This window comes from Eretmochelys imbricata, chromosome 2 (assembly GCF_965152235.1).
Source record: "Eretmochelys imbricata isolate rEreImb1 chromosome 2, rEreImb1.hap1, whole genome shotgun sequence".
Lineage (NCBI taxonomy): Eukaryota > Metazoa > Chordata > Testudines > Cheloniidae > Eretmochelys > Eretmochelys imbricata.
Genome location: NC_135573.1, coordinates 46,493,469 through 46,505,518, shown reverse-complemented (window position 1 = coordinate 46,505,518; position 12,050 = coordinate 46,493,469). Strand labels below are relative to the sequence as shown.

Genomic DNA, 12,050 nt, shown 5'->3' with positions numbered 1-12,050 from the left:
TAAGCCTTACATCAACACACACATGCTGGGATGGAGTAGTTGAACTTCCTGCCATTTAATTATTAAAATGACACAAAATCACTAGATAAATAGGTGGCATTAATCTCCTAGGGATGTCAATCTACCACTTTTTAATGAGCATGAGAAAAATAGCAGATGGATATGTTGGATGTTGTGGGACGTTATATTCATTATGTTACATTCCTTTCTGGTCTGGCTTCAGAGCCACCAATCTCTGCATAGGGGAAAGAAAAGGTAACGGTGGGGAAAGAATCAGCATTTTGTTGTGGGTGATGTGCCAACCCTAAAACTTTCACCCTTTAGAATCTGATCATTGTTTCTTCCTTCTTGCACCTCACCCACTCTCTATATTATTGTTCATAGGGTCTCCCTTCATAGGATCTCCTAACTTATTTTGGATACTGCTGATTTCATTCTAGACTTCTCAGTGGTGGTCTAAGGATAGAGTTGTTTCTCCAGTGGAGTGGGGAGGCAGCATTCTTCTCCAAGGCCAGTGCTGCTTCATGGCCCAGCTAGTAAATTATGCCCTGGGATGAACGCTCCACACTAGAACTATGTCTTGTTTTTAAGGGTGTGATCTCCACATCCCAGGGATCCCAAGACTTAGTCTCTCTCCGAGTCAGGTCTCCCTTGATAGAGCATTCAGTGTTGGTGCTGCCAATCCTCTAGGCCACACTGAAAATTGTTTTTAATAGATTAACTTTTTTTTTTTTTTTAATGATTGCAAGAAGTGTTTCTTTAGCAGCCTAAATTCTCTAATTACTGTGTGTTGGTGGAAGCAATATTTTCATAATTGCAAGATAAGTAGCTCAAACAACTTAAAAATTGTAATTACTGTTATTAAAAGTTAATGTTTAACTGAATATTCTTTTCTTATTTAGAATGCTTAATAGATCTTGAACCAGTGCTGAGAACATTTGATGAGATATCTATGCTTGAAGCCGTAATGCTCTTGAAGAGAGATAAGGTAAATAGCATTTATTACAATATGAATGTAATATGAAAATACACTGAAATGGCAACTTGTGCTTGTCACAGTGTAACTAACCTAAGAATTAAGTCCCTGCTGTCCTGGCCTGGTAGATTTATAATGCACAACTAATAAGAATACCAATGTTTTTTCAGTCACGATATGAGTCACAGTGTATTCGCGTCAGTCACAAGACATCCGATGTGGAGTTGACATCTGTAAATATACCTCTGAATCTTAGTCCACAGGAGGTAAATCTTTTTCTTTTTAATTTTGAATTCAAGTTCTTTTCCAAATGTGTTGGGATAACTAAAACATTTTGAAACAGTTTTTAGTTCAGGATGGGGAAAACTTTTCTCCCGCTCCTCTTCTGCAGTTGCACAGCCATGAATGCAATGGAACTAGCAGTGGGGCACACAGCAGCAGGGAAGTCTGTTTCTATCTTCTGCACATCAGAGTGCAGTGCTTTTCAGTATTTGCATAACAGTATGGATGGAGTTAGTTGTGGGTGGCCCACATGAGCTGGATGACATGACCATATTATCTACTGAATACAGGGAGCACACACATACCTGTACAGAGAGTGTAGCAGACCACAAATTCTGCAACAGACTGTTGTTTGCCACACAGTGGGTGCTTTCGGGGTTGGAAGAGAGGATTTCATCCCCCACTCCCACTGATGTTGCTCATGGAAAGTACTGTGGATTTTTTTTTTTTTTAAATTACTGTGTCCCTTAGTGCTGCTGCTTTTCATTCTCTCTACTAATAATTAAAATAGCACATAAAATCTTGGTCAGATGGTGGAAGAACATTTTCATTTGGTTTTTAACTTTTTAATGTCTGTCTTATTTTAATTGTGAAGTAACTTGAGCATCTTAGTAACAAGGAAAAGACAACAAAAGGAAAGAACTTTAGAAATTACTAAACCATTCCAAAAATGTACATCTTCACTATATAACTGAATTCATTTCAGGAAACGTGTGCTCCCTTCCTACAAAGTCATGTACTCCCACTCCGGAGCATGTCACCTGAATTATCAAGACTCAAGTCTATACCAAAGTATAATATCCTCTCAACAGGTATGTAACCTTGCTGCACAGTATTGATTCACGATACTTAGTTATTATTGAACTGCAACTTTATTCTCTATTTGTGGTACTACATTTGTACAGGAGTACTCACCCTACACTGAGATCCCTGCTCTATTTAAGTAGTCCTCTGCAGCTGGAGTAAATCACTCTAACTCCATGACACCCCATAGGGACAACTAATTGCCCTCTACGTGGCCGGATCATGGGCAAGGGTGAGGAATAGCTGCTAGGTCACTGGCCATACTGAGCCACGACAGTCCATTTATGAATACTTTCAGAGTAGAAACAAAAGAGATGGAGAAGGATTGTTTAGAGTGATACAGAGTAGTTTAGCTAGAAGTATGTGGTGAAACTGACATGGGAAAATTAGGCTGAGTATGAAGGATGGGTATGAATGTGACTGGATAAGACACTGGTGAGTCTCAAAACCTCTTGACATTGACTATGTACTACCATGTATAGAATCTCCCACTGTGGGGAATGTTCATTGGTGATGGTATGTGGAGTCTTCTGTCAGACTTCAAGCTTCCATCTATAGGACGGAAGCTCTGCTGTTTACATTGGCCAGTGATATTCATCTAGCCATGAAGATTAAATGCCAGTAATGATTCTTTTGGCTCTGTTCTCTGTCACACAGCTGACTGTGTTCTCTATGGGGTGTGTATGAAGTCTTCCAAGTGGCTCTGATCCTTTCTTTGTGAAAAGTCACAGAAGATAGTTTTGAACAATTATTATTTATTCTGTTAGTACCCAGAGGCACTGGTCTGGATCAGAGTCGGATTGTGTTAGGTACCAGGCAAACATAGAAGTAGGAACAGTGTCAGGCCTGAAAATCTGACAATCTACGAAGACAAGAAACGTGGTGGGGAGACAATCAAATATACTTCATAAACACATCAAAAATAAAAATTGACTTCCACCAGCTGCCCTTAAATGTTAGCTGATCTATTTTAGGACGCACAGCAGAAAGATGATGTTAGTCCTTGGCTGCCATGAGCAAGTAATTCTGCCAATGTGGTTTTTGTTTTTGTTTTTGTTTTTTTTAAGTGTTGCACATAAAACATGCAGCTATTTTACTGCTTTCCCCTGATTGAGTAATCAATACAGACTGTGTTTTAACCTTTTGTATATGATCAATTTCAACTCTCAGGTTTTCATGCACTGGCACAATGTTGCAAATATTTGGGTTTTGTTCTGTTTGTACAGTGCCTAGCAAAAGGGGACCCTGGTCCATAACTAGAGTTCCTAGGCACTGTGTATATTATTATACAAATAATAAAATACAAACACTGCAGGCAATGTTTGTGTTAAGACTGTTTCTTTTTGAAATTACACTTTTGTTAAAAAATGGAAACATATCTGTTGTTTTGGGTTTTGTCAAAATGTCTGGGTACAAACTTGGCCAAAAGGGTCTTTTAAGTGACATACAGTTTTAGGCTTACACTGTTAATGTGTCCATATAAATTCTATGATTTTATTGTCTATCAGGCCCTGTATCAAGGTAAATCTATTACCATACTGCTGCATCTCTTTCACAATGTCATTTGTTCTTCTATTCAGTCAGTTCTGCAGTTGAATGAATTGTCTATCCATGAATTAAGTTAGACATAGTTAGTATTCAAACCTCTATTGCCACATAAGAAGATTTCATTTGAAATTTTTATTAAAGCTATAGGGAATCCTCACAAGAGATAGCTAATAGAACAGATAAGAAAGCAGCATTTTCCATTGGACTTCCAATAAAGATCACTGTTAGTCTTCGAGATGCTTCCATTCTACTTGAGTCTCTTTTAGGAAGGTTTAGCCCCTTCACATTTGTTGTGCTAAAATAAATAAAAGGCACTAAAATAAATCTGATAAGAAATAATTGACAACATGAAAGTTGGAAGTCAGAGCTCTGGTTGATCTTGCCACTTTGGAATTTTCTTTTGCTTAAGACTTTTTAAAGTTGGAACAGACCAAACCTGGTTTTCTCAACCATGTTTTGCCAAAAAAATAAATAAATAAATAAATAAATCCTCCAAAGCTGACAGAAAATAAGAAAAAATGTAAAAGTGCTGTGAACATCACCTTCATGAGAAATCTGCATGTTGTTTGTACAGAGCAGACATGAAAGGCATGCAACTAACAACTTTTCTGTAAAGGTGCTGTAAATAATTTCTAACATGTTTTTGTTTCTTTCCTGAACCCGAAAGTAATATGATTCTTCATCTTTTATTTAAGGTAAAGACAACAGTTCTGAAGGACCATGCTCTCTTGTTAGCATGGATGAAAATATCTCTCCAACCCAGAGTGCTAAATTGTATGTGCCCTACCACAGCTACCCTTCCTCATTTGGTGCAGATCATTCAGATGCATCAAATCCTATGACACACATGCTGCAGTCATCAGCACTTACTTCAGGTACAACACAAACTGATGGAGTTTTAAGTCCCACTAACATCACAGGGAAACAATGAATGGTCATTGAGATGCCTGCTGTTAGGTTTATTCACAATCTTGAAAAATGTGCAACTACCAATTTGTGTGTGTGTCTGAAGGGAAGACTAGGCCTATTTTTATTTACTAAGCACTAACAAAGCAATACAAAACACCAATATGTAGGCAATAGTGCTCTGAAGAATTTACAGTTTAGGGTAAGGAATATTGCACATACAGTGTGACTGTGGTGTGTATGATGGTTCTGCTTCAGTGTGGTATTCGTTAAAGGGGTATAACGATGCAGAATGGTACAATTACAAACACTTACCAGGGATGGTCAAGGTATAACTAATCCTGTCTTTCTCCTACAGACATAGGGTAGGAGAAAGGAAATGTTATATTTCTATTCTGCAAATGAGGAATTGAGGCACTGAGAAATTGTGTCTTGCCCAAGATTACACAGGAAGTCTGTGGCAGAGCTTGAGTTTGAACGCTGGTCTTGAATCCCAGTCCAGTGCCTTAACCAAATATTATTCTTCTGTCTGTAGTGTGGTAGTTTTGATCCTAATATAGCCGTGTTAATTGTAAGCAAAGCCAACTTTGAGTATAAGAAACATAAGAAGGGGATAATAGGGCAAGCCAGAAAAGGTGAGAGGAATGACATTGTTTTAATAGGGAAAAAAAGCATCATCACAGCTTGTGATCCATGCCTGCAGCTGTTTCCGAAGGAGGTGGGTTTGTGTGGGACGGAAGCGTTGATGGTGGGGATGGTTGAAAGGATTGAGTTTGTTTCAGAATAATGGTGGCATTTTAGGGAGAGCAGCTGTATTTGTAACTTTTATTTCCCCTAAGAAATAAAGACCCAGCATTAGAATAACTAAAGAGAAATGTTTTAAATAATAGTTAGTACAGTTAACAGAGTTTTAATCTGGATTAATGTAGCAACATTTTGGCAGAGTGTTACGAGGCTGTCATTTTAACTACAGGTATGGTTTTGGACCATTCTTTCTCAACTCACTCTTCATTTTATAGCACTATAAATTCACTTTAACTATGATACTAGATTTTTTAATCTTTCTTCAATTCTAGATTTTGCTGTGGAATCCATACAACAGGATGTAGCTCACCAGTGGATCCAAATTAGGAGAGAGGACATTGTCAGCCAGATGACTGAAGCATGTCTGAACCAGTCTCTGGATGCCCTCCTATCAAGGGATTTAATCATGAAAGAAGACTATGAACTTATCAGCACCAAACCTACAAGGACATCAAAAGTCCGACAACTGCTTGATACTACTGACAGCCAAGGAGAGGAGTTTGCTAAAGTTATAATACAAAAGTTGAAAGACAATAAACAGATGGGCCTTCAGCCTTACCCAGATATGTCATCTGCTTCTAAGACTGCATCTTTAAATTTATCATATCAATATAAAGCCATGTAAATGTTTCCTTACTAGTAGGTTCCTGTTTCTGAAAGGTTACTTTATATCTTTATTGCTTTGGTCTTTATTGCACTTATATAAGGCTGGTAAGCCAAAGAATTAGATGTAACTAAGGTTACATTGTAAGGTTAAAACTAGTCATTTTGAAGAGCAACTGGAAAGTCAAATACTTCATTAGAGTGTATTTAAGTATTTTGTTTATACATAAAAAGAGAAAATGTTCCCTATTTTCTATTTTAAATAATCATAATTATTCCATTTATAAATATCCTTTAAGTTGTAACTGTCTTAAAATGATGGGGATGCTGCTTACTCACTGTCATGGTAGGATTGATATAAAAGGAAAAACCCTACAACAAAACCTGTAGAGTTGTGCCAATGTTTATTTCTGTTGTAAGCTATTTTCACATTACCCTTCTGGGTAGATTTGTTCCTTCCTAAAGAACATGCCATATGCCTGTATTTAGATTTTAATTTTGCCTCTCCACTCAAGTAGCTAGTAGTGGTAAATGTAATGATACAAGAACTGCACCTGCTCCCATTTCAGTCAAAGGGAGTGTGACGGGATCCACAGACCAGCATGTGATCTGGTACAACATTGCTGTCTAACTCATCTCTTACCTCCACAAGCTTGATACACAATCACATCTGAAATGTAAAATGTTGCATTTGATCCATCAAGCTTCTAATTCCAGTTCATTTTTAATGTCTACATAACCTGCAGTAAGCACTGATTTTATGTGGTGTATAAAGATCAAGTATATGCTGCCCAGGTGAGTTAGCAGTAACACAAAAAACACACATGACCTCCTTTGACACGCAAGCACTGAGAGAGCTAATGTCCTTACTTCCTGGAGGAAAAGTGTGGTGTGCTGATCTGTAGCAATCCCCTTTGGACAGAGTAAATATCAGCACTGAAAACAGTGGCGTTCAGCACTTCTGTAGCTGAGAGGGTAGCTCCAGTCAGGCCAATGGGGCCGTGCGGGTGGCGGGGGGGATTCTGTGCCTGCTTGAGGCTTTCAGTTTGGCGGGCAATGCCCCTTCTTACCCCCATTTCCCCTCAAACAACACCCTTGATGTTCTGCCTTTCTTGTCTGAGGGAAGGCCATTGTTGAGGGAGTGTGGCCAGTCTGACAGGAGGAATCTGATTTTTGTTTTAATTCTCTTTAGCACATTTAATACAGTGAACAGTTATAAATCCAATTTATAGCTTTTTAATTTTCTTGGGTGCAGCATATACACACCATCTACATTTTACAGCAGTAAGAAGTTGAGTTCAGTTATGCTGTGCACTGAATGCCATTGGCACTAATAAGAATTTTGCAATTGAAAATTCCACCTCCCCATCCACAAGGGTTACAAGTAGCATGAGTAGTTTCCTGCCCTTGTCATAAAAGCCAAATCAATTAAGAATCCAAATTATTGATATTTGAAAATCTTGGAGGATGAGCCAGGGACTGATCCATTTCAAACTAGTTCAAGGTTTAAATTGCACATCACTGCTTGCTTATGTGTTTAAACATTGCAGTGATATTTTAGTATCTGTCTTAACTTGTTTTGTGAACTCAGTCACTAGAATGTGATGCATAATTTACTGTAAGCTTTTGCAGACTTTACTAGGTAAATTCACATTTTTGCAGTAAATTGGAATTTTGCATTTCAACCCTGTTTCTGTACAGATATTTAAACTTGTTACCAATGTAAAAGTTCTAACTGGCGCACAGACAGCACATCACAGGACAATGCCAAGCTCCCATGTGCATGCTTTTTATAGAATAGATTTGAAGATGACCTGGTGGAATATGGCCATAGTGAGCTCTGCCAGTCTTGCCTAGTGATGCCAGACGTACATAATGTCCATGCAATGTGCTTTTTTTTAAATGCAAGACAGTTGTACCAATAAATAATTGCAAATCCTCTTTTTTTAGGTTCATCCTATACCAGGGGTAGGCAACCTATGGCACGCATGCCAAAGGCGGCATGTGAGCGGATTTTCAGTGGCACTCTCACTGCCCGGGTCCTGGCCACCGGTCTGGGGGGCTCTGCATTTTAATTTAATTTTAAATGAAGCCTCTTAAACATTTTAAAAACCTTATTTACTTTACATACAATAATACATACAGACTTATAGAAAGAGACCTTCTAAAAACTTTAAAATGTATTACTGGCACGCGAAACCTTAAATTAGAGTGAAAAAATGAAGACTTGGCACACCACTTCTGAAAGACTGCCGACCCCTGTCCTATACTATAAAATTGTGATAGGGACCCAGCAGCACTTCAGACACAGAGATGAGCAGTGCCAAATATCTAGAAAAATCAGTAATTGACTGTACCGGATATATTGCTTTCAAATTCAAGAGCAAGGTTGAGGACAGTGCTAAATGATAATGAGTAAATTCAAAATGGACTGGAACAGTAAAGTGAGAAAAGAAATATTGTAACCCTAGGTGTCACCTGCATGCCTGGATATTGCTTCCATTTTTCCATCCCCGGCTCCTTCCCATTCATTCGTTAATGGTTTTACCTCTGGGTCTCAGTCTTGTCCTCTGAAATGATGCAGGATGTCTTGATTTTTATAAAATAAATTCCATGAATGGGCATTGCTAAATAAATGGTAAAAACAGTATCTGCTTATGGGATTGTGTTCTCTTGTGGCACATTAATACAGAAGTACCTTAATGTACCTTTTACAATACTATATAAGTATTCACTGTGAAAATATGGATGACATGTTCATATTTGGGGGAGAGGAAAAGAATTTAATTTATAACTACCCATTTATGGCAGATTCTACTTGTGTGGGTCTGTGGATCTACATTCATCTTGTTCATGGGTTTTGCTGAAAGGGAATAAATGGGGAAGAGTCTTAAAAACCCTGCTGGGCACATTTCCTGACAAAGGAACTAGTCCTGGCCCCTGTGACAGACAAGAACTTCACCCTAGGGCATTTCTAGAACCAAAGTAAACTAGTGTGCCACTTGCAAACTTTGTAACTTTTTCCCCCTTTTAATTCTTAACTATATATTTTAATGCATAAAAGGAAATGAATTGCACAGAGTAGCTAGGAGTCTATGATCTTGTAATCAGTAGTCTGATATACTATGTGACACATGGACAGGAGAAGTTTCGGGTACAGCTCTTGTCCTACTGTGAAGTTATACTGGAGCAGCCTGAGTGTACCAAACTGGGAAGTAGGTACTCATTTATTGCTGCTGACCTGTTCTTTCAAATGTCAGCTTCTTTTCATGAGAAGGCTGGTAACTAATGAGTCATCAAAAGTAACCAATACAAAATTTCCAGCTCTTGATTGAAAATTGAATATGCAAAGAGTTTTGGGGCATGTAGTCAGCTGTGCAGTGATGAAATAACTGGTAATCCAGTTAACCATCCAAATAGGAATCCAAATAACCATCTTCCTGATGCTCCCAAAATCCCAGGCCTGGCCCTGTGCAAATGGGATTCTGTTGTCTAGAATATAAAGGTCCTAAAAAATAATTAAACACCAAGACCAGCTCTTCAGGTGAGCATTTGTCAGCCTCAAGGACAACAAAGAGGACAGAGGGCTGTGAGGAAAGCTCCTAGGAGTTTGGAAAGCATCCAGAACAAGGGTAGTACTGCCATAAACTCTGCAAATGATCATTTTAATTGAGGTTTGTAAAATAGATTTTTCTCATAAACCAAAGCCGGAGCTGTGATGGAATTAGAGCTGCTCTGTAAAAAAAAAAAAAAATTATGAATTCGGTATGTTGACCTGGTTATTGGTATGTTTATTGTATGAGTATATTGATTTGGTTTAATAGGGGCCTGTAAGGAAAAACAAGCAGGAAGGGGAAAAGCATGGCTCAAGATAAGCCACTTCTCCCCAGACACTTGAGGATTGTTAAGAGGCAATGTCAGGATAGGGAAAAGCGGAGACAGAGAACTGCCAAGTTTAAAAAGAAACCCCTCTCAAGGTTAGGGCAGTTGTTAGGAGGAATAAGTCTGAGATACAGGCACTCACTGTGGGGGGTCTGAAGAAGTCTGGCCTGTCTAGGGTATCATTAAGGAAGGGTAAGTCTTTGGGTAAGATAGACATGTAAACTCTGGTGTGGAAGTCCTTTTTTCTCTAAATGTTTTTTTCCTACTGTGAAAATAAACAATACTTTGGTTTGAAGAAGGCTGTTTTGTCACTGGATACCACTGGTCACAGACTCCCAAAGGGAAGAACTGCAGATGCTGAACTCAGTTGGACCCACTAGGTAAGCATGATTATTGCCCAGGGGCTGTGCAGAGAGTGGCAGGATTGTGAACCCCGCTCCAGGAGAGGTAAAAGCCCAAGACATGACACATGAGGGGGTGTCCTCAGAGACACACAGGAGCTCTCAGTTGGCATCACCTATTGCTCAGCATCTTGAAAATAAGAGACCATTAGGCTATGCCACACTTATGCTGGGGGGTAAAGTACAGGTACATGGCTACATGCTGCAGTGTAAAGCAGGCTGCATGCTCACTTGTCACTACGGGGTGTGGCTACATGTGGCAGTGAAAGACTCCAGCAGCTCCATGGTGCCGGAGTCTTTCCTCGCTACCTCACCTCCTGCTTGGGCCTTTACCTGCAGCAGAGAAAGGCTTGGTTAGTGGGGAGACAGCCTGATGCTGCGCTGCTAAAAATAGTACTGTTTACCTGGGAGCTACTGCTTGGGCTGTAGAGAGCCATAGCCTGGGCAGTCAGACATGTAGGGCACTCTGTTCTACTCTACTCAAGCTGTGCTTCACTGTCTGTGTGTACCCATGCTAGCTGGGTGAGCAGTGCCTGTACTCTATACGCTGCCACCAGGGTAGACATATTTTAAGATGCTGTTGCAATGCTTCCTGGGGTATCCAGCGCTTTGAGGCACTCATTACCACCTGCCCTCAGAGGAAGCCGTGTCTGTGCCTGCCAGGGGTTGGCTCCCCAACACCACTGGCCACAGGCAGCACAAGCACTCCCATCTAGGCCTATACAGGTCCCGCCCTCTCTACAAGTTAGTCATATTGGGATCCAGGAAGTGGGCGGGCAAAGCCCGCCCACTGCTAAAGGATCCCCCCCGCAGCCTAAGGGGAGGTCCACAGGACCTGGAAAGCCAAATAATTACGGGGGACAACTAATGAATAACAGGGACAGGAGTGCGGTCAAAGGGTCAAACGAAGGGAACCGGACGGGGACACTGAGCAGAGAACCCCAGACAGCGCCCACTGCTCCTCAAAGGCGTCAAGGGAGTCAGTGGACGCCGCCCAGAGGAGCCTTGCCTGGAGGCATGAACAGACGGAGGATCGGAAATAGGCCCCACAGTCACAGGAGACTCCATCGGCCACCCTCCTCACCCTGGTTTTATAGATGGCCACTTTAGCCAGGGCCAGGAGGAGGTTGACCAGGAGGTCCCGCGACTTAGTGGGGCCACGGACAGGGAGTGCATAGATAAAGAGGTGAGGGGAAAAGTGCAACCAAAATCTTAACAAAATATTCGTGAGGAGTTGGAGTAGGGGCTGCAGCCTGGCACACTCCAGGTAGATGAGCGCCAGGGTTTCCCTCACGCTGCAGAAGGGGCAAGTGTCCAGGATTGGGGTGAACAGCACCAAGTACACGCCCATGCTCACGGCCCCGTGAAGGAGCCACCAACTGATATCCCCGGAGGGCCTCGGAGCCAAGGTGGAATATAGGCCAGCCCATCGGGGCTCCTCACCCTCTAGAGGTGGCAGGAGGTCCCGCCACTTTGTGTCAGGGCGGGACGCGAGGGTGAGGATGTGAAGGGTGTGGAGCACAAGCATATATAGATGTTTCCTTGGCGCGGTCTGAAAACGGACCGGCTGCAGCTCGTGTAGCCGGCTCACGGTGAAGGGGCGGGGGGTCTACAAGTTAGCAATAGGCACGCTCCAACGCCCAAGTCCTCCAATCATCTCCCTGAAGGCCACTGTATTTGCAGATTCACTGCTGCCAAAGAAGCCGTACTTCCCAGCTTACCAGTTACACCTGTGATGGGGCAAGGCCAGATGGCTATAGAAAAGTAGTGGGAGATAGATATATTAGCTCCAGGCTAAACAAATCCCTGGTACCAGGATAAGTGAAATGGCAGATGCTTCAGGT

General features: G+C 41.1%; 1 protein-coding gene across 1 annotated transcript in view; it reads left to right on the top strand.

Moving 5' to 3' along the window:
* RIPK2 (receptor interacting serine/threonine kinase 2) overlaps positions 1-6,246 on the top strand; it is a 38,296-nt gene extending 32,050 nt beyond the window's left edge. The window contains exons 7-11 of the mRNA XM_077808936.1: positions 903-988; positions 1,147-1,242; positions 1,965-2,070; positions 4,306-4,485; positions 5,593-6,246. Coding sequence (XP_077665062.1) covers positions 903-988; positions 1,147-1,242; positions 1,965-2,070; positions 4,306-4,485; positions 5,593-5,945 — 821 coding nt within the window. The 3' untranslated portion in view covers positions 5,946-6,246. The remainder of the gene's footprint in view (positions 1-902; positions 989-1,146; positions 1,243-1,964; positions 2,071-4,305; positions 4,486-5,592) is intronic.
* Positions 6,247-12,050: the final 5,804 nt, after the last annotated feature.